The sequence below is a fragment of the Pan troglodytes genome, chromosome 1 (genome assembly GCF_028858775.2).
Source record: "Pan troglodytes isolate AG18354 chromosome 1, NHGRI_mPanTro3-v2.0_pri, whole genome shotgun sequence".
Lineage (NCBI taxonomy): Eukaryota > Metazoa > Chordata > Mammalia > Primates > Hominidae > Pan > Pan troglodytes.
In genome coordinates this window covers 123,651,611-123,678,942 of record NC_072398.2, presented here as the reverse complement: position 1 = coordinate 123,678,942, position 27,332 = coordinate 123,651,611, and the positions used below count along the sequence as shown (strand labels likewise).

Sequence of the window (27,332 nt, the reverse complement as noted above, 5' to 3'; positions counted from 1 at the left end):
TTCAAATGTTCCAAGCATAAAGAAAAGATAAATACATAAGGTGGTAGATATCCCAATGAACCCTGATATGACTATATCAGTGTATCAAATTATTGCAGGTACTCCAAAAGTATGCACATCTATTATATATCAATAAAAATAAAAATATAAAAAAGGAAATTATCCTAGCTCTCTGTGCTGCCTGCAATGTCCTTTCCTCTCTGACCACCTATGACAGTCTTTCCCAAGAGTAGAAAAAGAGTAAACATTACTCCTGCATATAAGCCTAACTTCTGACCTCAGCATATACAACACACAACACATTTACACATTTCCCATTTTCAGTCAAGACAATCATTTCTTTTTTTTTTTTTTTTTTCCCGAGACGATGTCTCCCTCTGTCACACAGGCTGGAGTGCAGTGGCACAATCTCAGCTCACTGCAGCCTCTGTCTCCCGGGTTCAAAGCAATTGTCCTGTCTCAGCCTCCGAAGTAGCTGGGATTACGGGCATGCACCACTACACCTGGCTAAATTTTGTGTTTTTAGCAGAGATGGAGTTTCACCATGTTGGCCAGGTTGATATCAAACTCCTGACCTCAAGTGATCCGCCCATCTCGGCCTCCCAAAGTGCTGGCATTACAGGCATGAGCCACCACGCCTGGCCTCTGTATCTTGAATAATTAAAGTAAGACTTCAGCTTATGAAACAAAACAATCTAACAGCAGTTAGGTCAATGTAGTATAAAGGGGACTTTATAAGAAAATTCCACATGTATTAAATCATGGCCTACAAATAAGAATCAGTTTTTATTTTTTAAGAATTTCAAATGTTATGGCCTATGTTCTCTTAATTTTCCCTTTCTGGCTATCTCAGGAAATAATGAGCACTATAGAAAAGGACGGCTAAGAAAGAATTGTTATACACAGGAACTTAATCCTTTTTGACGTTTTGTCCCGAGAGTTGCCTCTAGGTATATATTGTCTTAGACACCACAGTGGTTCATATCACTTTGGACGTATTACTTCTGATCTAGCATGACACTACCACAGAGGTCAACTGAAGTTCCACACAGCTACCATAGGGAGAGCAAAACACAGGATTCCATGCAAAGATTGTAGCAAAATATTCTCTGGGATTCACAGAACACATATTATGATTAAAGTTCTATTAATTATAAACATAAAACAGAACTGGATATTAAAACAGCATTTTCATACTTGTTATTCAGTTGCATTTTCAGGTGCTTCACTGGTGTTGTTAAAAATGTTATGTTCAACAACTTAATCATTAGTACAGTCATGGAAGAGAAATTGCTAACTAATTGCTATTAGTACAGCCATACGAGAGGAAATACGACTAGAAAATCTGCAATGTAGGTTTTAGTTTTTATTTTGGCATAGAATTTATATGAGGATGTAAACATTTCAATAAATGCCATTTTGCCTCAATTTACCTACTGGGCACAATACTTTAACATCTCTTTCTAATGAAAGAAAACCGTACTTCCTTTCAAATTAATGGCCTCAATAAAGTACGTTCAACGTGAAACACACAATAATACAATATATAGCTAAAGAATAACAGGCCTATGAGTGAGAACACGCGGTGTTTGGTTTTTTGTTCTTGCGATAATTTGCTGAGAATGATGGTCTCCAGCTTCATCCATGTCCCTACAAAGGACATGAACTCATCATTTTTTATGGCTGCATAGTATTCCATGGTGTATATCTGCCACATTTTCTTGATCCAGTCTATCATTGTTGGACATTTGGGTGGGTTTCAAGTCTTTGCTATTGTGAATAGTGCTGCAATAAACATACGTGTGCATGTGTCTTTATAGCAGCATGATTTATAATTCTTTGGGTATATACCCAGTAATGGGATGGCTGGGTCAAATGGTATTTCTAGTTCTAGATCCCTGAGGAATCGCCACACTGACTTCCACAATGGTTGAACTAGTTAACAGTCCCACCAACAGTGTAAAAGTGTTCCTATTTCTCCACATCCTTTCCAGCACCTGTTGTTTCCTGACTTTTTAATGATTGCCATTCTAACCGGTGTGAGATGGTATCTCATTGTGGTTTTGATTTGCATTTCTCTGATGGCCAGTGATGATGAGCATTTTTTCACGTGTTTTTTGGCTGCATAAATGTCTTCTTTTGAGAAGTGTCTGTTCATATCCTTCACCCACTTTTTGATGGGGTTGTTTGTTTTTATCTTGTAAATTTGTTTGAGTTCATTGTAGATTCTGGATATTAGCCCTTTGTCAGATGAGTAGGTTGCAAAAATTTTCTCCCATTCTGTAGGTTGTCTGTTCACTCTGATGGTGGTTTCTTTTGCTGTGCAGAAGCTCTTTAGTTTAATTAGATCCCATTTGTCAATTTTGGCTTTTGTTGCCATTGCTTTTGGTGTTTTAGACATGAAGTCCTTGCCCATGCCTATGTCCTGAATGGGATTGCCTAGGTTTTCTTCTAGGGTTTTTATGGTTTTAGGTCTAACATGTAAGTCTTTAATCCATCTTGAATTAATTTTTGTATAAGGTGTAAGGAAGGGATCCAGTTTCAGCTTTCTACATATGGCTAGCCAGTTTTCCCAGCACCATTTATTAAATAGGGAATCCTTTATATTTTCAAGACCTGGAGGCAAAGCATTTTTATGTTAAGATATTTTTGAAAATACCATCTTTCAGAAAAAAAAAGTATAAAAGGCCTGACTTGTTACTTCAAAACTATACATAGGAAATGCGAATGGAGATTAGATAAATTCATCAAAGAAATTCACCTTACTAAATATATTAATGGCCACAGATGGTCCTGTTAAAAATAACTACTTACATTTCTACGAATCCTATAGACTTCAGTTCTTCACAATGTCCAAAAAAAGAACCACCTGGGATTCCAAAGTTTCTTCTTTAAAGTATGCAGAAGCACTGACAAAGTGATTGTTCTTTTTATGAGGAAGTGCTTTTATTTTTATTTAACTATATATGTAGATAAACATAACAATATTTTATATTTTTACATAACCTTCTTGGAATCTACAGAAATGTATCCCGATTTAGTCATATTTTTTAGGAAATGCCTACTGAGCTTCTACTATACATCAGCTATTATGTATAGTATTAAGGATATGCTGGTATTAAGGATATGCTGTTACCTGCATTTGGTTTTTGTTGAAGGCTTCTTTTTATACATGAGTTAAAACCTGCAAATAGTGTTCTGTAAAATCTATTGATTGGGTAATAAAATCTCCAAGGAGAAACAAAAGGGAGAGTGGTGAGGGCTAAACTAGACCTTTTCCATCCCTCATCCGCACAATCTTAATGAACAAATCACCAGAACACTACCAAATTCTTAATGGCAAACATTTATACTTCCCTTTCCCCCACCTCAAGACACAGGAAAGCTTCAGAAATGCCATGATGTATCAGGGAAATCTCTCCTACAACTGAAATGAAAATTCCTTGGCATCTAAAAAGTATTCCCACGGATAATCTGATTCACCTTCAATTTACTCACTTCTTTCCCCACTCCATGTTTTTTTCTTTCCCAGTTTATTCTCACTTGTTCCAGTTTCAGGTCATAGCATGTTGAACCCTGCAATGCTCAGAAAGGGAGATTCCTTTCTTTGCAGACCTCTCCCACAGAGTCATTACTCTTCGAGTACCAGTAGCAACAGTGAGCACTGCTTTCAAGGTGCCAAACTTGAAGACTTCTTTTCTGCTACACAGTTATATAATTGTTATTTTCATCTTAATTATCCAAGTGAGTGGGAAGGCATTTTGAGATTTGGCTCCCTTGGCTTTGAAACAAGGTAACTAGAAAAGAAACTAACTCATGTGGCAGCTCCTATAGACATCCATCTATTTCTTCACAGAAAGAAAGACGGAAATACGCACCAGGCCAAGGCAGACCACTGGCCTTATAGCCTCCCTGTCTGACAGACTGAAGCTTTCACTTTACACCCATTTTCCCTTTTATGGAACACATCATTCACTGTGGCTGCAAAGTGAAGGAGATCCTAGGAGATAATTTGTTGGTATTTCAGCTTTCAGCTTCTGTTTGTTCATCTTTTCCTAAGGCATTCATTCATGTCTATGCATATTAATTTTTTTAAAAACACACCCAATGCTTATTTTCTGCTTGGAATGTGAACAACATAATAAACAAGGCAGTTTTTCCCTTATCCTCAAAAACTTAAAGTCTAACAGGGAAAAGGAAAATTATACAGGCAAATATTATAAAGCATTATGTGTTTTACATTAGAAAAATTGCAAACGCTACGGAAGCACAAACCAAAAGGACATAATCTCATCAAGTGTTCAGGGAAGGCACAATGTTCAAACATATCGTTGAGGGAAAAAATCAAGTTACAAGCAGCAGTGTACACAAGATGACCTCATTTTTGTTTTTAAATATATCTATATACACACACACATAAAGAAGTACAGAAAAAAAAATCCATAAAGACATAGGCCACAATATTAACAATGTTTCATCTGATGTGTAAAATTATGAGAACTTTTTTCCTTATATGGATTTTCTAAACTTTATGTAGTTAACTTTATAATATTATTTAACAAAAGTTTCTGCCCCAGGGTAGACACTTTCCCATGCCAGGATCTACTAGCTGGAGCTCAGTCCCCACCAGCCTCCTTCAAGGGGCAGCTCTGTGACATGTACACACAAGAGGTGCCACTCTTGCACGACCCATTATGCACCCAAAGTGCTTGCTACCATCCTCCGCAAAGTAAACCACTCACTTCCACAGTGCAAGGCTATGCTTTTGGATCATTCTAATCCCTCAAGGGCACCGCCTCTGCAATGTCTTCGCAACCCTCTCAGGCAGATACACTGAACATTCCTTTGTTCAACTGTGTTTCTGAATTTTTATTATAGTTATTTAACATAACTTGTATATTAATTTTGTTTTGCTTTCTCCCCACTTGAATATAAGCTTTACAAGGCCAGGGACCATGAAATTGTTCAATTGTTTATCCAAAGTATAGTGTTTGGTGTCCAATAATCTCTCAATAAAAGTTTGTTAAATAAATGAAAGCATACGTGCATGTTTATCTTTAAAGAATATATTTTAAAATAATTTTAACAAAATTTTTCTGCATTTCTTGACTAATTTTGCTGGTACAAATATGACAATATGGGGCCATTCAGCGTGTATATGTGTTGTCAAATTCTCTATTTCAAATAAGGAACGGCTTTAGACTGTAAGTCCTTAGAACAACATCATTACAACTGTGGTTCTGTTGTATATCTAACATGTTACGGGACTTGGTGATACCGAATTTCCCTACCTACCACGGAAAATTAAGTTGGTATTACAGATTAGTTGAGGAAGGTATTTTCCTCTCCTAAATGAACAATTATTACTTAGATTTTCAAGTCACTATGTGCCTATAAGCAAAAAAATCAAGCTGCTCTGTAAGCAAACAGAATTTTAATTCATAATGTGAATAATTGTTTACATGGCATAGACCTAAAATTTGAAAACTAGAGCACTGTATTTAAAGAGGCTGTGTTATTTTTAAAAAATGAATTGCTATGATTTTTTCAGCATTAAATCCATTTTGCAAAATGAGACTGTCAACAAACTTATATCCCCACACGACATGAATACAAATGTACCTAGTCCCCTTCCTCCGAGTGATTAAAATTACATTTTAAAATATGACAAATTGTTTTTATAAAAAAAGTATAAAGTTAAAACATTAGGGAAGTTAAAAAAACATGCACAAAAGAATACTGTCTCAATTTTTACTCTGCTCAGTTTGGATTTTTTCCTGAAAGGATTTCTATAAGGGAAAAAAAAAATCTGCCTCAAGTGGAGACAATAATGTCACAGGGATATAAGTTATCTCTCTCTCTCACACACACAGCGCATTTCCAGAGCACAAATGCTGCTGTTTTTCAATGATCAATGTTTTTAGAGGCCCAATAGTTATCTTTTCTATTTCATTAAAAGCACTAAGAGTTGAATGGATTTTATTCAAGGCCACTGGTCTTAAAGCTTCTTATAGCCCAAATGCAACCAGATTGACAGGTTATGTGCTGACGTTTTAGCAAGAACATTTACTAACCAAATGAAAGCTCTGCGAGGTACCATACTTCCCAGAAAAACGCTAACGAAAGCACACTTTCTGTGGGCCTAATGGGTAGAAAAAGACATATTAGTCATATGAATAAGGGGCAAAGCAATGAAGCTAAAAGTTGGTAACCCTATCCAACTCCAGCAGTTGAAAGCACTTTCACAATGGGGCAGGTGTCAATCAGAAAGCAGAAATTCCCCAACACTGAAACCCTCACTATCCACAGCAATGACCTGCACATCCACTTCTCGGGCTGCTCCAGGCTGGTCTTGTCCTCCTGAAGCTTCCCTGGGTTTTCAATTACAGTTCTTTACAAGTCTAAGCATATTTTAAATACGCTGAAGAATTTATGTTTTAAGAATATATGCAGTAAATCCACATTCTTGTATAAACCAAAAAATGTATTTAAGACTGGAATATTGTGTTACTCTAGTTCATCTGGTTAGTCAGGATTAATTGGAAACATCTGAGGGTGATAATTACCTAATGCAAAGTGTATTCAGTAACTTAAAAATATACTTTCCCTTTGCAGATATTCAAATGGAATTCTAAGATACAGACTTCTACACTGTTTTACAGGCTTGTGTAAATCTGGGTCATTAACTTTATAATGAAAGAAAGATGAGAAATGTCTGTCCTAAACCAAGTATTTCTGGTCCAAATATTACTCTTAAAAAAATAAATATGCATAGTATTCTATTGGAAAGGCTTTGAAAATATCTCTGGGTCTTCTGTAACCTCCATAAACTTTCTCTAGATTTTTGAATCCTTGGTAACTTTGGATCGAAAATGAATATAATGAAAAAAAATGGTTTGATAAGCTCTTTCACCAAACATATTATAGCTAGAAGAATGTAATAAGCAGACTTACATGCCACATGATTCAAGATAATTGCCTATAAAGTGGTCAGAGCTTCAAAGAAAAAAATGCCAATTTGCAAAATGAAGCGTTTGGTAGTATTTTACCTCCGCTGAAAAATCTGATTGCCTTGCCTTTCGGTACGAGCAAATTCCCCTTTATAATTTCAGCAAATAGTGTCATAGTAATATTCTACTGCAGCTACTTATGGATCCTAAATGAAACTCCAATTGTTCTAATTTGGCTCTAAGTGGTTGATATTAGAGACAAATGATTTTCACTTGAAGATTCTTGCAAAATTTATCAAAATATCACTTTATAAGACATGTCTGTGTTCTATGATGCTGTGGGTTTGAAATCTTTTATTAATTGTTCTTATGATATGAAAAAAATTAACAAAGATAGTATGGGCTCACCAACACTCAAATGTAATGCTTTTCATTATTTTTGTACATTAGTCTCAAAAATAAGAAATTAGTAAAATAGGACTGCTGGCTCATTAACAAACCATTTTCTTTTTTTCTTCTCTTTCTTAATGGTTTAATAAGCATACATTAGCTATTACATAATGTTTTCTATATTTTTCACCTTGTTTTGTACAATCACTCTTTGCCCTCCCCTCCTATTTTATTTTTCTTCAACTTTTAAGTTCCAGAGTAAACGTGCAAGATGTGCAGGTTTGTTACATAAGTAAACATGTGCCATGGTGGTTTGCTGCACAGATCAAACTATCACCTGGGTATTAAGCTCAGCATCCATTACCTATTATTCCTGATGCTCTCCCTCCCCAACCCCCCACAAAAGGCCCCAGCGTGTGTTGTTCCTCGCCACCGCCATGTGTCCACATGTTCTCATCGTTCAGTTCCTACTTATAAGTGAGAACTGCAGTGCTTGAACAAACCATTTTCTTAATTTTCAAAGTATAAGAAGCAGCAGCAGAGGTCGGCTTTTCAAAAAGGTGAAAGAATTTTCACACCACAAACCAGTGTTCCCTTTTATAAAGTTGCACTTCCAATTCAGTTCAATATATATTTCCTGATCACCTGCTATGTTCCAGATACTATGGGTATAAATATGAAAAGATGAAGCTCCAGTTATTAAGGAGCTTATGAAAGATTGTAGAAAGTAGATGTGCACCCAGACCATTAAAAAAAAATACTATAGCAATGCTGTCATGGGAGAGGGACCCACAATGCACACCAGATATGGAGTATTATAAAGTAGGATTCTTGGAAGAGGGAATACTGGAATTAAGTTTAGATGGATGAATGATAGATAAATAGGAATTAACCAGATATAGAAGTAGAGTAAATAGAGAAGTCAAGTCATTTTGTTCAGAAACAAGAGCATGACCCAAGGTATAGTGGCAAGAAAGAATTCAGTACCTGTGGAAAATTACCAGATTTCTGCTATTGCAGGAGTAGCAGAAATAAGTTAGGTATGAATCAGCTCTTGGGGGCCTTTTATAGTTAATATACTGTAGACTGGTTCTGAGTATGCGCTGAAGAGTTTAAGTAGGAGAGGCCATGCTGTCTCTCCTTTAGGTAAATCATTCTTCTGATAGTCTGGAGGAGTCAATAAAAGAAGTCAGGATTGGAGGCAAGACGAACAATTGGGAGACTATTACAACAGCCGACAAATTGAATAATAATTTACTAAATACCAGTGGTGTAGAAGAAGGGTTAGATCGTGGGAAAATATGGGGGTTGAGAGTGGTTCATGTCAGGCTGGACAACAAGGGGTGCATTGTCTGGGGATAATTTAAAAACAATAATAAAACTGTCTTTTAATCAAAGCTGGTTTGGTTTTTCTTATCACATGGGCCAGCAATTCTCAGCAATGTCAGTGATAAAATATCCTTCCCCACTAGTAGGTAGACTACTCCCATTGTATCCACCCTCCTTGGTACAGCACTGCTAAACACTTTTGTGTGAAGGGTTCTGCACTAAATCTCCCTAGGAAATGTAAAGATAAAGACCAGGTGTTTGTCCTCAAAGGAGCTATCAGTCTAGCAAGGGAGATAAGGCAGATACCTCAATAATTATAGCTCACAAATACACTTTCATATGATCGGTCATATGACAAGCTCAAGGGTGGGAGCCAACTAGTTTTACATACCTGACTGCACACAGCCATCCCTGCTGAGGGCAGAGCCAGTGTCTTGCAGGCCAATGCTAGAACCACTCTGTCCCAGCCTGATCCAGAGGGAGGAGGGATCTCTCCATGTCAGTATTGCTGCATACCTACTAGGTCGTCTCCTGGTTGCAAAATCACACAGCCAAAATGCATGGCAGCTCTTGCCATCTCTGCTTTATACACACACTAGTGATGCATAAAGAAACAAACGGTGAAGGATATTATCTGTAAATGCAACTGTTGAAGGAAGGTAGAATTGTGAGGAAAAAGGAAACTGTTCCAGAATCAAAACAGGGAGGGGGAAGAGTATTTTCAGAAAATGCTCCCGAGGTCACTATGTTCATAAGTAACACCACGTGGCCTGAAGAATAGAGGTTTTTATGCCAGTATATTCACCACACACATTATCTTCCTTTAGCCCTTCACCTTACCCTTCCTCTTCACTGTAGAAAGAATATTAGGATACTAAGATGTGAACAGGTATTTGAAATCATGAAATCCAACCCACCAATTGTCAAGAGTAAAATAATGTCCAGAAAAGTTAAATGAGCTACCAAAGTCACAGAACTGGCTACTGGCACTCATGAATAACGAACAATGTTCTTACTCTTAAGGGAAAAAAATATAAGAGTTAATGTCTTATTTCTCAAAAATATAGTTCTTGGAGAATGCCAGAGTGACCTGAAGCAAGGTGATATCTGCAATTTGGAAATTGGCGTGTGGGCTTTCAGGACTGTGATGGCCATTAACTATGGCAGGTAGGTGAAATCTGTGATGTCTGGACCAGGAGCCACTATTTCCAGAAGCAGCACAGAAGATCACCGTGGCTTCTGATCCCTCACTCCCTTTCATACTTCTATGGCAAGATCATTTGAGACTTTTTTTTTTTTCTTTTTTTGAGACGGAGTCTCACTCTGCCACCAGGCTGGAGTGCAGCGGCACGATCTCAGCTCACTGCAACCCCTGCCTCCTGGGTTCAAGCAATTCACCTGCCTCAGCGTCCTGAGTGGCTGGGACTACAGGTGCACACCACCACACCCAGCTAATTAGTATATATATAAATTATGTGCCAGTCCCTGTTCCATGACCTTAGTATATATTAACTCGTTTAAGCCTCATGACAACCCTATGAAGTAGGTCTTATTATTTCCATTTTAAAGAAGTTAAGGTACGGAGGGTTTAAGTGACTTGAGCAAGGTCACAGAGCTGGTAAATAGTGAAGACTGCATTCAAACCTAGGCAGCCTAGCTCTGGAGTTTCCGTATCATTGATTTTCAAAAAGGCATCATAAGCCAAACATGTAAGAGCCAGCAGCTTGTACTGCTGCCTCTGCTCTAATGGATCTGGACACTTAAAATCAAAACAAGACAACAGCATGGCTATGGCCTCGAGAGTCTGGTATCCAGAACCTGCCTCTATAGGTTTTAGCTCACCTTCTACACCTCTGCTCCAGGAATGTATAGATGGTGGCAAAAATCAGGTGATGCTAATATCTACCATTTATTAGTACGGACAAAGAGCCATTCACTGTGCTAATGTTCCACAATATAGTCTCTCAGTTAATCAATACACAGAAATTCTGGAAGGTGGATGCTAATAACACCCCCAGTAACAAAGGATGGACTAGGGTACACTGCTAAGTAGTGAGAAAAAGCACTGAGCTGTGCAATGCTAACTACAAAACTAATTTTTTAACCACTTATATTGTCTGGCCACCCACACATGCACGTAAGAGCATGCCTGTAATGGGGTAGCAATGCAGGAAATATAATCCAACAATGTCTCCATATGTGCCTAGGAAATGAGATGCAATTTTTACACAAAATAATGTAAATGAATTTATGATAAGGTTTATTGCTATCAGTAGTGATGGTTTCGCTGATCATGGTTTATGTTAGGATTATTATACACACACACACACACAAACAAATCACAACACAGAAAAACAATCATCCTCTATAAATTATTTAAAATAGCAACATCATGCTTAAAACCCTGTTTTCTACACAAATCTTAATGAAGACATTAAGGGAAAAGACAGTATAAAGAACAAACAGAAGCAGCATTTATTACATTAGTTTGGGGTCATTTCCTGATATTTTGCTATGATTTTATTTTCTAATCACGTTAAAATCAAAGGCACACTAATGAAAGATCTAAAACTCTATGTGGAATGAGCTTCCTTCCTTGCTTGGAATCGTAGCATCCCAAGGTTGGCAGAGACTCGAGGGGCCATCTGCAGTGTCTGCTTGCCCTTTGCCCAACTGGGCCCTTCCGAGAAGCTCTTTCCCAGGCTCTCCAATCACCTCAGCTGGTCCTCTCTCATCCAGGACCCAGACAGTCATATGATAGCCACCCTGACTTAAGCCTTCACATCAAGGTCATATTTCTCCTTTCATTTGATATTGACAATTAAGAGTGCTTATCCTTCTTCAATCTGACCAAGATTATTTCTCTTTAGCCTACTTCATCTCACTTCCTCCCTCCACTGAGCATCTGGCATGATCCATAATTGTAGCCAGCCTGGCTAAAAAATAAATCTTCTGATAAAGTGCACTGATTTAATGAATGCATTCCTACAAGACTCCTAAATTAGTTAAAAACATACAATGCTTCTTCTAGTTATGGAAACGCATATATGGAAGTTTTATAAGGATTTGGTTTAAAGCTCAGTTTCAGCGTTTATTACTTACATGAATTTGGACACCTGTCACAACTCTCAGTATAGCTTCCTCATCTGTAAAATGGGCATAATACCTCTCACAGCTTTGTTGTGAGATTAAAAATAAAGCATGTAAAACCTCTAGTACATCAACAAATATCACTCTAATATTCATTCCATGGCTACTTCACCAACATGCTGATTGACATATAAATCATACAAAGATGAATTTGCAGTCATGGAGTACAATGAAATGTGTAGAATAAGAGATTAGCAAACCATCAACTTTTTCCTCATTGTAGTGAGAGAAAGAAACTACAGGCGTGGTCCCAGGAACTATGTTTGGACAGTCTAGAGAGGAGGAAACTAACAATTCTAAAGAAATTTACCATTAAATGAATGTAGGTGTTTCAGTACGAATTTCTAATGTCTAACATTAGCTTATATTTTTAGGAGAAACATACAGTTTTGATTGTCACATGTTAAATGGAATTTCACTTTATTTTAGCTTCTAGCTGGCAGTATCTTATTACAGAGGCATGCCGTAACAGTTAGTTCACAAGCTACTTATCTCAACGTGTTTATTTGAATTCTCTTCAACTCTTTCGCGATACGGGTGTGGGGTTCAGGATTTCTAAGGGAGTCAGCGCTGACTATACAGAGAAAAATCCCCAAGGGAGAAAGTCAGGAGCTGCTAAGAAGGTCAAAAAGAACACAGGGGAAAAAAAGAAAAATGAGTTATGCCGGTGTTCTTTAAAATTGAAGACAGAAAAATTCTTGGCTGCACTTTCATTCTATTTCACCTTGCAAAAACCTCCTGCTATTCCACTCTGCTCAAAGTCTTCTTTCCAAAGTACTTTGAATTAAAACATGAAGTAATCCTTACTAAGTGTCCATAGAATCTCTTCTTTATCCTTCGCTGTGTAAGTGGGGACAAAAAGAGCTACCCAGTATTGTTGCTGGACACCAGCCTTGTCTGTCTCCTGTTATTTTCAGAAACCTCAAGGCTGCATTTTCACCCATGTCCTCAGAATTTCTTGTTCTTCTTCTGGCTTTTTACAATGCTTCTAGTAGCAGGGGCCATGGAAATAAAGAAATGAAGGAGACAGGGCACATCTTCTAATAAAGACAAGAAAGAAACAAACACATTTTCAAGAATGCCTGAAAATTTCACCATGGATCCATTCCTATCTTTGATACTCGGTAGCTGATGGTTGTAAATAAAGGTAGACTAGAGCCTCCTTTTCTTGCACAACAGGTTTTTTTGTTTTTCCTATTTATGATTGTTTAAATTGGTGTTTCTGTTTTCCAGCATGAGGTTTACATTAGTTTTTTCTTTTTTTTTAGATTGTCATCCCTTTCATCTATCCGTGAGGTGCTGTATTACTCGTGAATTTTAAATTGGAAGGCAGAAGAAAAGAGGTAAAGAAATAATTGCAAAGAAAAAGCTGTGTATTTTCCAGTGAATGGTAATAAAAAACTCCTTAGAGGAGAGAGTAACTACATGGCTGACACTAAAATATAATCAATACTACACACTGATCACCCAAATAATGTTACAGTTGAGAATCTGAGATACATGGCAAAATAAAGATGATTTCACAACTTTGCACTTTTCAAAATTATATGACATGATTTTGTATGCCATGGCTAGGTTCAGTTTTCTATCTTGATTAATACATTATATCATTTGTGCCAGTGTATGTGGGTAGGGTGAGTATTTTCATCTCCATTTTACAGATTAGAAAACTGAGGCTTATTAAATTGTCCAAAGATTTGCACAGCAGCTTGGACTGAAAGTCATGTTTTCAAACTTGATGCCCATACTGCTTCCTACCAGTAAGAGTAAGAATTTCCATCACTGCTGGCTCTTGGCCAGCTATTCCGTGCCAAGCAAGCACTGAGCTTGAAGTGCTTTGCCTGTGTTATGACCACACAGAGAGGAGGTAACAGAGCCAAGAATCTGGATCCAGATCTCTCTGATCCATGGGCCCAAACTCTTAACCAACGCACTCTACTTCTATACCCTATGCCTGGGCATTCTCAGAGCATGTTAAATTTACATAACATTATCACAAATTAAATAACAGCCAAATTAAAACCTTTGCAAATGAAGATTAAACATATTTTTTTTTTTTGCCTTTCAGAAATGTTATTGAAAAAAACTGGCAAGAGACATGAAGTATGTTTGTTCTTGTGCTTTGATGGTGATTAATGAACTCCTTTTGGGAGAGGCAAGATCTGTACTTGGCATTAATATTATAAACTTTTCTCATCCCAGTAGCTTCTCTTTAGGTGGGGAAAGCAGTTACATAAGGCAGCGATTAATGAGATGCCACAAATGTTGACTTAGTCCCAAATAGGGATTTTTTTTCCTCCCTCAAATCTGAGTGCTTCACCCAAATTAATTTTAAGTCACACTACAAATATGAGTAAAGTGCCGACTCGAGTTGAAAATACATCATATGCTCAACCTGAGTCCATATGCTTTTCCCCCAATTTCTTCCTGTTTTGCTAGAAAAAAAAATCCTTGAACAGTTTGAGATTCCAAGAAGGTGTTGCCATTTCGTTTTCTCAAAATCATTGGCCAGATTCTGTTCTTGGATACTGCTTGAATTTAAATGGAAGATGCATAAAGTATTTAAATCTGGGATCCCCAAAGCATGGCATTACAGTTTTTTGAAATGGCAAAGTTTCTTCCTCTGGGAGTGAAAAGCTATAATGTTAGGCCTATAATGGTAGGTGGAGGTAGAGAAATACATGTACACTTTCATGTTTTGTTTATCTAATCATGTTCATGTCTTCTAGACAAACTGAAAGAGTAATTCTTACTCCCAAGAAGGAAAGCTCTGTCCTGAACTGAAGACATCACACGATTTTGTTGGGGCATTTAATATAATTGGTAGGTATGATCACAACGGTTAATATCTGGACATCCAGAAGCATGTTCTGTGAACAGATCATAAGGGGCAACATGCCAGGCAGGAATCCAAAGTCATTATTCTACCTGCTTACAACCAACTTCTCCAAGAAAGTCTATTTATTAAACACCTAATATTTTCATGATGACATATAAGACTTTCCAAATTAGAACTTGAAAGTGTAGAATCTCCACACTGTTTTTGAAATGAGAACATATCTACTGCATACTTCAAGTAAAGTGGAAGTTGAAATTTTCATACTTAGATGAAGAATTACTAAAACTAAAGCCCTTTTAAAATAATAGGTCTAGTCTCACTCCCAGGAGCAGCAGAGTAAATTAAGATGAGGAGGATTTGTAAAATAAAGGGAGACACATATGTACAAAAGGAAATAAGAACAATGGGAGGAGCTACTCTGAACTCAAAAGGCAGAGCCATAGAATATTTTTCTTCCTACTTCTAAAAATCCTTGGGGAAGCTAGGCTTAGTTTGTCATATTTTACCAAAAAAAAAAAAACAAAACAAAACTGATTATTTCAATATTAAGTATTTATATTTGTTTAAAATGTAATTTCCTATCTATACAGAACATGTATTGTGACATGCTTTGCACAAGATAACTTACAATTTTAGCAAGCCATGTGTATAATAAAGCACAAAACAAAAAGTACACAATATAATTGTGGTTGTTATGCAACAACAAAAAAGATAAATTTAGACTGGGTGCAGTGGCTCACACCTGCAATCCCAGCACACCGCAAGGCCAAGGCGGGAGGATTACATGAGGCCAAGAGTTTGAGACCAGCCTGGTCAACACGGTGAAACACTGCCTCTACTAAAAATACAAAAACTTAGCTAGGCATGGTGGCACACGCCTGCAATCCCAGCTACTTGGGTGGCTGAGGTACAAGAATCGGTTGAACCTGGGAGGCAGAGGTTGCAGGGAGCCAAGATCTTGCCACTGCACTCCAGCCTGGGCAACAGAGCAAGACTCCGTCTCAAAAAAAAAAAAAAAAAAAAAAGATAAATTTAAATTCTGTAAAATCTTGTAATGTAAATCCTGAAAAACATTTTAATGTACATTTGGAATTAGTCACAGAATTAAAATCTATTCCTTAAATAAAAATAAGTTAAATAAGTTATTACTTAAAAATAAGTTAAATGGCCAAATGCTACAAAAATTAAACAATAAAATTATAAGTAGGTGTTTAATAAGTCAGAGGAGGGAAAATTTTCTAAGCATAAAAGCAGTAAAACAGATCATAAATAAAATGTCTGTAACTTTGACTCCTGGTAAATTTAAAACTTTATATAGAAACAAATACACCAGAAAAAAAATATAAAAATATTTTTGATAAATGTAAGATTGATCTCTCTCACACACACACATATATTCTTACAAGTAATTTAGAAAACCACCAAATCTTGAATAGAAAGAGGGGGTAAGCATAATAGATAATTCTCAGAAAAAAATACACATAGCCAAAAACATTAAAATAATCTATCTCACTAAAAATCAAGGAAGTTCATATTATGGTATCAACTACTATGATATGATAGTAAGATACTATTATTTTCCTATCTAATGACTTATAGTGAAAAGAACAATACAAGGTTGGTGGGCATAAAATAAGACATATTCTCATACCCCAATAATATGTGGGGATATAATTCAATGTAACATTTCTAAAAGGTAAATTTGGCAACATCTACATCCAAAATCTAGGAGTTCATATGCTTTGACCCAGATATTGTACCTCTATGACGCCATTGTTAAATAATAATCAGCCATATGGAAAAGTATGTTCATGCACAGATGTTCCTCAAAGCATTTATAAAAATAAAAATTAGAAAGACTAATGTTCAACAATAAATTATACTAAAACCCACTTCCTTTTTTCTGAAGAGTATTTAATGACTCAAGATTCAAGTGCGGCTAGGGTGATCTTTTCAACCAGTCCTAGCTGCCCATGTCACTCCTCTGGATAAAACCCTTCCAAAGGCTCAATCTGTTCATCAAAATAAAGTCCAATTCCTTGATGTGCATCAACCAAGATCCTGCCTTGGTTTTCCTTCCATTCTCTTTGTGAATGGCTATCCTGCTCCAACCCTAACCATCCTGTGCCTTCTCCAACTCAGGGCCTTTCTTGGAGCTGTTCCCTCTGCCTGCAACCCTCTTCTCTCCATTTAGATGCTGTTGATCCCTGCTCATATCCTGGATTCCAGGTTAGACATCATTTCCTGATGCTCACATATCTAAAGTCTATGCCTCTTTTAAGTATACCCTCTGTATCTCCCTGATCTCAAATCTTCACCATTACCTTTGCTCCAGGACATAGGGAGTTGTGTGAGGGAAAACACATCTTGTTCATTCTTGTACACTTAACACCAAGTCAGTATACTTGTCAAACAGTTGAAAGAACAAATGAATCAACAAATATGCTCAATGAAACCAAATTAAGTGATAAAAGGAGAATACCAAACTGGAAACATAGGCATTTAATAAACATGTGGCTGCACATAAAAAATAAACATATGAGGAAAAAAGTGTGTAACAAAAGTATACAGGGTGATTAGCTGAGTGAGAGGATTATAGGTAATTTGTCCAGAGAACTTTTTCTACACTTCCTTATATTTTCCGAATATTTTAAGATAAACTTTACAAAATGCAAAACTCTAGCAAAAGAAGCTCAAGTGTCATTTTTTAAAAAGTGTATGCTGCCTCATTTTTAAATAATACTTGGACAACAAATATCTATTGTATTTCTGTCACTACTGCAGTTATCCAAAAGCCAACACTGCAAAATAATCTGAAGGTAGTTTTTCAGAACTGCATGATATTTAAAAACTATACATTGATTCAAATAGTTAACTCCTTAAAATAGCTTTTAAAAAATTCAAATGCATTCAAGTTTAATATTTAGACTGGCAGAAATTATTCTTTCCATTTCCAAACTGTTAAGCAGAGTGAGTTCTGCTGGGTGTCATACACACGGCGTGTTTCAGTGCCAGTGTCTACAGTTGTTTGTTTCAGAACCTCTAATTAGCTGCCTTATCTTCTGGTAGGGATTCTTCTGGTGCTAAGTTTTAATCGCCCAAATTAATTGAAATACTGTAGCAATTTCAGATTAACATTTTCAAAATTAACAATGCATAAAATAAAATCACCCATAAATCTGCTTGGTAACAGCAGCCACTAATGAACTCTGAAAATCAGACCAGATCCCACTGCTAATTTGCACAGAACTATACAGCTAGACCACAGGAAATAAGCTTTTCTCTGTCCAAAGCTTGACATAAGTAAAATATACAGAAGATGTCTAGAAGGATAAGGTCTCTAAAGCCAAATATGCTGCAATTAAGTTTGGCACCCACCAAGTGCTGTGTGACCTTGGTTGAAGTACTTAACCTCTCAGAACTTTGGTTCCCTCTGCTGAAAAACCCCAGTGATCCTCGCCTCCTGGTATTGACATACTTAATCCCCTTCCCTGAATGTGGGTAGCCAAAAGAATATGGCAAAGGTGATGGGATGTCACTTCTGTGATTATATTATACATTTTAATGTCCACCTTGCAAGGAAACCCTATCACCTTCTTGGTTTGCATATTCTGATGAAGCAAGCATCCATGGTGAGTAGGTGCATGTAGTAAAGAACTGAGGACAGCTTCTGGCCAAGTGTTCCAGGTCATAAGGCCCTCAGTTCACAGTCCAAAAGGAATGGAATCCCGCGAAAAGCAGTGTAAGTGAGTTTGAAAGTGAACCCGTCGCCAGTTGAGCCTTCGGATGAGATCCAGCCCTGGCCGATATCTTAAGTGAAGTATTGTAAGAAACCCTGAAGCACAGAACCCAACTAAGCCATGCCTAGATTTCTGATTCACAGAAACTGAGATAACACATGTGTGTCGTTTTAAGCTGCTAAATTCATGGTAAATTGTTACATAGCAATAGAAAATACAGGTATCTATATGTATCAATAACCACCACTATCATCATAATTTTCAGAGCACTTAGTATGTGCTAAACTTGGTTGATACTTCATTATCTCATTTAATCTTCATAATAATACTAGGAGATGGCTGCTACTATTACTTCCATTTTAGAGATGATAAGCAGGTTTATTTGCCTAAGATTATATAGTTAGTTAGTAGAGAGGCAGGACCCAAATCCAGATCTGTGCCACTGTAGAACCCTCGGTCTATACCACCACACAGGGCTACCGTTGGAGATTAAAAGTGCTATTATGCATGAATATGTTTAATACAGATAAAATTTAAAAAGATCTCTCCTTCTCTTTCTTTCCTCATTACTCCTTTATTGCCGTGAAGCAGGTAGTGGCTTAAATTTAATGCCTTAAGAGCTGTATCATCTAGCTCTCCCACATTCTTACCCTGACCTTTCCTTTAAGGATGGCACCTTTCTTCAATTCTGTCCCCACAAAACATGCTGTGTTAGGTTCTGTTTCCTCAGTTCTCTAATCTGATAAACCAATCTATGCTAACATGTCAGTAGATAACAGTAGAAAAAAGGATGATCACTGTCTAAAAACAGTGAGGTACCATGACAGGGCTACAAGAAGATCAAATATGTGGCAAGAAAATTAGTGTTTTCTTTTACCACTGCAAACAAAAAGCTTCCAGTTGGAATAAACCTTTGTTGGGAATCTCCAGTTCCTATTTTAGGTTCACTTCTCCACATCAACCATTTTGGATACCAGAGAACTATCAAACAGAGGATCCTACAAATGGAAAAAGGACAAGGTAGGAGAGGTGGAACACCTAGGCACAGTATGCCCAAGGATGAAAACTGTCTGAAACTTGTTGCACACAATAATAGATGTACATTTTAATCTGCTAAAACCAAGCCTCTCTTTCCTCTCTCCTATTCATTTGTAAACAGAATTATAGAAAAAAAATTCCATGTGGACAAGCTAGTTCAGTCCCACTTCGCACCTCAGAAGTGAGCACAGAAGCCAGGTTGGCCAATCAACAGAGCACTCTGGCTGCAGTGATTGCTTCAGAGAAGAGCACATGGTCTAGGCTAGGCCAATTAAAGCTCTCCTTGGGATTCTGCTGGATTTACTGAGAGAAAGATGTTCTATTTTCTCTGAATTAACCAGCTGCGGGGACAATGTACACGAAGAGCTGCTAACAGACAACTTTGCCTCCACATGAGAAAAACCTCTGTGAGGTGCATGTTGACAAGAAGCCAATAGAGGAGAAAGGAGAACTAAGACACAAAGAGAAACTGAACCCTAATGATATCAGTTGGAGTCCCTGGATCCATCTCTGCCTGAAGCCAAAATGCGTTGGAATTCCAGTTACCTAAGTCATAAAACTTTTTTTTTTTCCTAAGTTAGTTTGAAATGGATTTTTGTCACTTGGTAATCAAAAGCATATTGGTTGGTATATAATTGAACTGACCCAAACCTAGGAACAGACTGATAACTTCATTTAAACATATGTAGTTCTAGTAAATTTACTTTTACTGATGTCTATTTTAGATATTTTGTTTCCTTGTCCTGTGTCCTTCAGTTTGCAAAATATTCTCCCTCATCTACCTTCACAGTCAATCAGATCATTCATAACCTATACGACACACTTTGGTAGTTCATCATGTACTATACAATATTACTTTGACAAGTTATGTTTGTATGTCTTAACTCTCCAGCAAAATTCCAAGTTCCTCAAAGGCAGAGGAACTTCCATGTTTCTAATACTTATACAGAAGAAAATGAATTAGCCTCAAAAGAAAAACGATCCATAAAAACAATTATAAGAACCTAACATAAGCTTTTATTTTCATTCAAATTAAAAATTTAGAAGTCAACTTGATTTGAATATGCTGAAAGATAACTAATTGCCAATATGAGTCATTTTGACAGAAATTCCACAAATAGCACTCCAGGGTTCTAATTAATTTGATAATAATCTTGCTATTTCTACATAGAACTGTAGTATAAATAAGATCATAAATTATATTAAGAATTACTTTATCAATGTCCTCTCCTGAAATCAATTGGATATCATTTGCATCAAATATTGTTATAGAAAGTCAATATGTTTTGACCCAGTTGGTTCCTTTCATTTAAGTTACTTCAGACCTAAGTGCTGAAACAAAATTATCTGCCTCTCAGAGGTTGCTGGCCCATAAGAAATTACTGAATTTTCTTTATCTACTTAGCATTACAATGGCATATCCTTCTTTTTCTGAAATGGAATGGTATTCAACCAGCATAACCATAGATATGGCAAAGGAAGTCCACTCCATATCTGATGTTCTAAGTCAGGAACAGTTTATTGATGATAAATGTTAAAAGTCGCTCACTAGGTTCATTACTTCTTTTTCAGGATTTTCTTCTAAATATTTAATAGATATATACTTTATCTTCTAAAACATAACTACTACAATAATAGAAATTGTTAGAAGTGCATAAATGGCCCAGAGTAGGTTCTAAATATAATTCAAACATTCTGTTATTTCAGTAGTCATATTACTGATGTATATTTTCCATCTAAAAGCACCCCCATGCACATCTCCAGATATTCACCTCACCTTTGTTCTGATTCTGAAGGTGCCTGACCAGTATAAAAGACAGGCTTGGCAAGGCATGCACAGACCTGCCAGACAACAGCAGTAGTGATCCTTTGTGAACTCGGAATGAGCCTTGAAGGGGAGAAATAAATCCTCCTCCAACCAAGAAAGATGCGAGCAAGAGGCTGTGGTGCTCATTTCAGAAATCTGTTATCACGGAAAAGGGAATCAGAAAGGTAGTCCTGAAAATGACTATAAGAAGATCAACTGTCCTAGTGCAAAACTAGTCTTATTGTCCATGGTTTCATAGAAGCTTGAAAAAAAGTCGGCTATTTTAAAAACCAGAGCATGCTCCTCAGCATTTGTTCACAGCTTGGATTTCTCATTTCTCTGCAATGAATCTTAATCACTGGGTTTACTGTCCCAGTTTTTTCAAGTTCATTTCTTTCAATGTGAAATATATTTTTACACATTTACAATTATGTTCCCAATATTTAGATTAAGATTTATATTTGATGAGAAATTAGTTTTAGAGGTGATAGAAAAGACAGAAGCAGGTTTGACTGATTAATATGGAAATATTCTAATCTATAGAAACTTTACTATTTATTATAGACAAAAGCTCATTTACTAAAACCTTCAGGAATATGCATTTGTCTCCCTCATAAAAAAGAAAAGAGATAAAATGTATTTTTAGATAAGTGCATTTGAAAACACTGTGTTGTTATTTTTCTCAATGTTTTCTATTTGGAAACAAAAATATAAAATTTCTCTATTGAACATATTGACATTACATTTAAAAGCAAATCTAAAAGAAATCAACAATTCTGTTTAGACTTGGAATAAATTTCACAATCCTTTGAAATTAAAACACTAAGAACAATAGTATTAAATTGTAATTCAATACAATAAACCAGTATAAAAATTTTTATTTATATAAATGAAAACATTTATATGTAACCCAGCTTAAAAGCAATTTGAGACATTTGTGTTTCCCAATTTGTTTTGCTTTCTTGTATGTATTGTGTAATCCTAGATCTTTTTATATGTTTATTAAACAATTCACTAATTGTTTTTAAGACACTGCTATACAGTAATAAATCTGCACAAAAATAGTATATAATATTTTAAAAATTTATATGTACATTTATATACATGCATTTATGCAATCAGAACTTTGTGTCTATATCTATTCCTTTCCTAGGAAGAATATAAATTCTTTGCGGAAAGGGGCCATGTTTTATAATTAATGACAATCCTGTGCTTAATGTCAGATAAGAAATGAAATTGGTAATGAAAGAAAGATTTCTTAGATTCCTTTCTTCATACAATAACAAATGAGAATGGCGTTATATGTCAATCCTATCCACCTGAAAGAGGAAGTGACCATCTTTGAAGATGTCTCTGCTACAAAACAGTAAGACATCTCCTTGGTGAATAAGAAAAGACAGTTTTTCTAAGCCACATGCATCTCTTTGTAATCAAGAGTCTAACAATGAGCATCTGAGAAACAAGAGTTGTCAGAAAGGACTCTTATCAATTTAATCATTACCTATTCATTTATTATTCAAGGTTATCACAAAGCACAAGAGTAACTTAAGATCAGAAAGAGTGTAAGCTATTTAAACATTTCCCATCTACTCCACATAATCTTTAGGCAGCACAACACAGAATGGTCGCCTGAAGTGTTTAAAAGCTAGTGACTGTAGGCTTAAATGCAGGATGCTATGAGTTCCACAAATATAAGACAATTTTGCAATAATCTAAAAACATGGACCCAGTGAAAAGAATACATGCCCTGGTATACAGATTTGCCACATGCAAACTGAAATAAATCTTGTATCTCCTACACTGAGACAGAAGGAAATTTTTAAAGCTCAGTATTAAAATTTAATTGGTAACTTTGACCTTGAGTGCCACTTTAGGTGAAAAATATTACATCAGTGCTCAGATTTTCTTGAGATTTATGATCTCATGTTCTTGAAAAAGGCCTAGCACCTCCGTGTTCCTGAAATAATTGATATGTCTGTTACAAGTGTTATTTTCCTGATACCAACATCTGTCTTAGGAAGAAAAGTACAAACTGATGAAAATTCCCTGCTATATTTAAGAAATTCAAAAGAGCTACCAGAATTTGCATCTAATACATTACTATATTTATAAAAGCAGTCAAGATTATAAGTTGATACTTTTATTAGCACACAATAGAAGACAAGAAAAAATAAAGAGCAAAGCCATTTGCAAATATTGTCTATAAAGATTAATCACAATTATTAATAGGGAGTGAATGATTTAAATGTGCTAACAAGCTACAACGCAAACCTACAGTTCACTCTTTCTTGGATTTGAATAAACTCCACAATATATGTTTTCAATATTGGGAGTTTTTCTTTGCTTCTTTATTGCAATAACAAACACTAATAATTTCACCAAAAAAAACTCTCAACTATCACAGTTGACTATGTTTATTGGTAAAGATAAGCAAAAGATCATGAAAGCCATTAGATTAAGGGGGAATAACAACAAATCTGAAAATGACTGTGATTATGTAGCTTCTTATTTCAACAGAAATTCAACATAAAATTCAGGGTCTATTTAATATTATTCTCCTTCACATGACAAAACGTCCAATATTAAAGAATATGCTCTAATATAAACTAGTTAATATAGTAATTGCTATACTTAGCATTTACTATATACTGGGCACCTTTGAGAGTACTTTACTTGCTCTTTTGTTTCTTGAGATAAGGTCTTGCTCTGTCACCCAGGCTGGAATGTAGTGGTGCCATCACGGCTCACCAGAGTCCCAAGCTCCTGGCTTCAAGTGATCCTCCCACTTGGCCTCCCAAAGTTCTAGGATTACAGGAATGAGCCAACGTGCCTGGCCTACATATATTAGCTCACGTAATGCTCACAACAACAATGTAAGTTAGGTCCTCTTATTCATTTCCTTTTACAAATGAGGAAACTATGGCACAGAGAGAGGAGGCAAACTGCCGAAGTTCAAACAGCAAGTAAACAGCTAAGGCCAGTCCCAAGCCCAGGCAACATGGCTCAGAGCCATGCTTCCCACCACTAGACTATGCTGTGTTTCATTAGTATATCAGCAGGAGGAATTTAAAAAGAAAGAATGTCAATGCATACATAAAAACTGTATCATCACTTGTTAATTCATGTAGCATTTATTAAGCACCTACTACCCATTGGACTATGCATTAAGTTCCCTTCCAGTGCAAAAGGGCTATAGAGAATATATATAATATACCTTTGAACATGGCTCTGAAATTTGGACCTGGTGAAGTAGTTACACCTGGCCTCCTAAACTCTTTAATCAGTTGCTTTTATAAGCCACTTTAAGTGAGGCCCTGCAAAAGTCATGTGTTGACACTTGGAGATGTTAAGCAAATTAACTATAGGATAAAAAAAAATCAAAGGAACTTCCATGGTAGAAATACTAACAGCAAATAATGCATTGTGGAAGCAGTTTGTCTACGCAGACTCAACTTTACTGATCCCTTGTTTAAACATTTTGTCTGAAAATCTCTAAACAATAGCCACATGAGGATCAAGGCACGCTGGTCATCAAGCAAGGGTTAACTTTGAACAAAGAAGCTTTGCAACTAACCAGCAGAAAGAGGCAGAAATCCAAAAGTCAAGCAACTTTAAATACATAAGTCAAGCCTAAATCAAAAGACAGCTGTGGGAAGAAATAGGCTTACTATATTAGCAGCTTCAACAGGGAAGATCATCAAGTGTTTGGGTTTTTTATTTCCAAAAATATGGAAAAAGGAAAAATACACTCATATACATTTATTATACGTAATGGAAAACTTTTTTTTTTTTTTTTTTGAGACAGAGTCTCGCTTTGTTGCCAGGCTGGAGTGCAGTGGCATGGTCTCGGCTCACTGCAAGTTCCGCCTCCCGGGCTCACGCCATTCTCCTGCCTCAGCCTCCCAAGTAGCTGGGACTACAGGCACCCGCCACCACCCCCAGCTATTTTTTTTTTTGTTTGTATTTTTAGTAGAGACGGGGTTTCACCGTGTTAGCCAGGATGGTCTCCATCTCCTGACCTCGTGATCCGCCCGCCTTGACCTCCCAAAGTGCTGGGATTACAGGCGTGAGCCACTGCACCCAGCCACGTATGTTCTTACAAACATAAATACAACAGCACTTCTCTTGTAAGTTTATTCTTCATGAAGTTCTAAAGTCTTTGGACGAATGGAAAAACAAAACAAAAAAACTGTACCTATACAAAGCCATCACCTTTAGGATAAAGGAGTATATATCTGTTTTATTGTTGTTCTACTTTGCCATATTTCTAATCTGGGAATTTACTAATCTAAATAATGTAAGGGATTCTAGAAAATTTTGGCTATAAATGGTTGAGTCAAATATGTTCCTATTGACATACTACAAATATAAAAATGCATTGCCCTGAGGGGAGAAGAAAGAAAAAATACATTAAAAAAATAACATTTATAAAGGTTAAGTAATTTTTCTGAAACAGCAATACTATAACTCACACAAAATAAGACAAAAATATTATGTTCACAGTCATATACCCCTACTGAAAATAATAGAGAAAGTCACTTCTAAATATTATTGCAGGGAGTCCTCTGCAAAGGATATTGTCTTGGGAAAGTCAGAACTATTAAAAAGTAAACCAGAACCCCTGTTTTTTTAATGGCTTCTAATTTGTTCTGTAGTTAAAAGATTTAAACTAGTCTCAGCACACAAGTGAGGCAATTTCTAGCCAGAGGCAACAAAGCTCCTATAAATCTTAAACAGCTCATAAACTGGCAATGCTACCATGGGTGTGGTTTCAGTTATAAACTATAATGCTTTGAAAACTAAACTTTACAACTAGGTGAGTACCACTTATGATAGGAAAACAAAATGAAACACATAGTCCAGATTATTTTCCAGCAAAGCTACTCTATTTCTCATGTTCCCCTTGGTTTATCATCAAGTTCGTGTATTTGGAATCCTTTAACTGTGAATACCTTTTACTCACAACAAAAGGATCACATACATAAAAAATCTTTGGTAATTAAACTGTGGAAAGAAGGCATTGCATAATGGATGAAAAATAATTATACTAACATAATGACAGGGCAAATCTCACAATGCTAAATAGAAAACAACTGAACGTTTTCTGCAGACAAATAATTGGTCTCCGGAGAGGAAACTTGTCACAAAGTCCCCAAAAAGCATGCTGCTATTATAAAATAGCATGGATATAGAATTAAGAAATTTTCTCTGATGGGGGGTGGGTACCAGTTGTCTGGTTTATGCTCTCCCCTACTTACTTAGAAAACAGTAATTTTTAAGTGCCAGCTAGCTGGCTGGCTTTCTTATTAGATTTACAAAGGAACACAGGGAGGATGCTGGATATGTGAGCATTAACCAGGCACCCTGAGGCTGTTCAGTAAGCAAATAACCAGCTCAACTGCTGACTGTGGAAAGAGTGCAATGCTGGTGGTTGCTGGTAGTTACTCATGTGAATGATTTACACGTTAGACCATGACCTCCTGGTCACACATTATACACCAAATTATGAGGAACAAAGGCCAACAATATGCCTGACTTTCCACAGCAATTCCCATATACTTTCATAAGCACTTAGCTGAAGCCATGATTATGGAAGGTTTAATCAGAAACACACCTGGATCCACCTGTTTAGGAGTTCTTCGCAGTCCATTGGTCCGTTTCTGTGCAGTAAAGTAAAACAAAGCAAAACAAATATGTGTTGGTAATTTTGCACTATTAAATTGTATTACTACTGGCACTTTGGAAAGCAAATGAATGTTGCACATTTTCCAAGTCAAAGTATGACTAAATTTGATCAGAATACGGTTTTAAAGTTTGTTTTATTTGTTTTTCTAGTAAGTCTTCCACGTGTATATCATTACACTTGATAAGTTGTTTGTACCTTGTAACAGTAAGAAAAAAAATCTTTTTGGTTGCCAACTCCAAATATTGGGACTCAATTTGTTAAGTCATAGTGACGATGGAGAGAACAAAGCCCAGCAGCCATCTTGGTTAGAATATGTTCCCAGCCAAGACATATGAGCAACAGCCTTAAACTGATCTCCTAAAACTCTAACTCAGCTATTTATGGGACCTCACAGACCAGACTG

At 36.4% G+C, this 27,332-nt stretch overlaps 1 protein-coding gene across 6 annotated transcripts in view; it reads right to left on the bottom strand.

The window, feature by feature from the left end:
• VAV3 (vav guanine nucleotide exchange factor 3) overlaps positions 1-27,332 on the bottom strand; it is a 401,666-nt gene that overhangs the window by 88,074 nt on the left and 286,260 nt on the right. For 5 of the 6 annotated variants that reach the window (XM_016923622.3, XM_016923599.4, XM_016923606.4 and 2 more), the window contains one exon: positions 26,858-26,903. The exons of the other annotated variant lie outside the window; for it this stretch is intronic. In XM_016923622.3, coding sequence (XP_016779111.2) covers positions 26,858-26,903 — 46 coding nt within the window. The remainder of the gene's footprint in view (positions 1-26,857; positions 26,904-27,332) is intronic. 6 annotated transcript variants of the gene reach the window in all.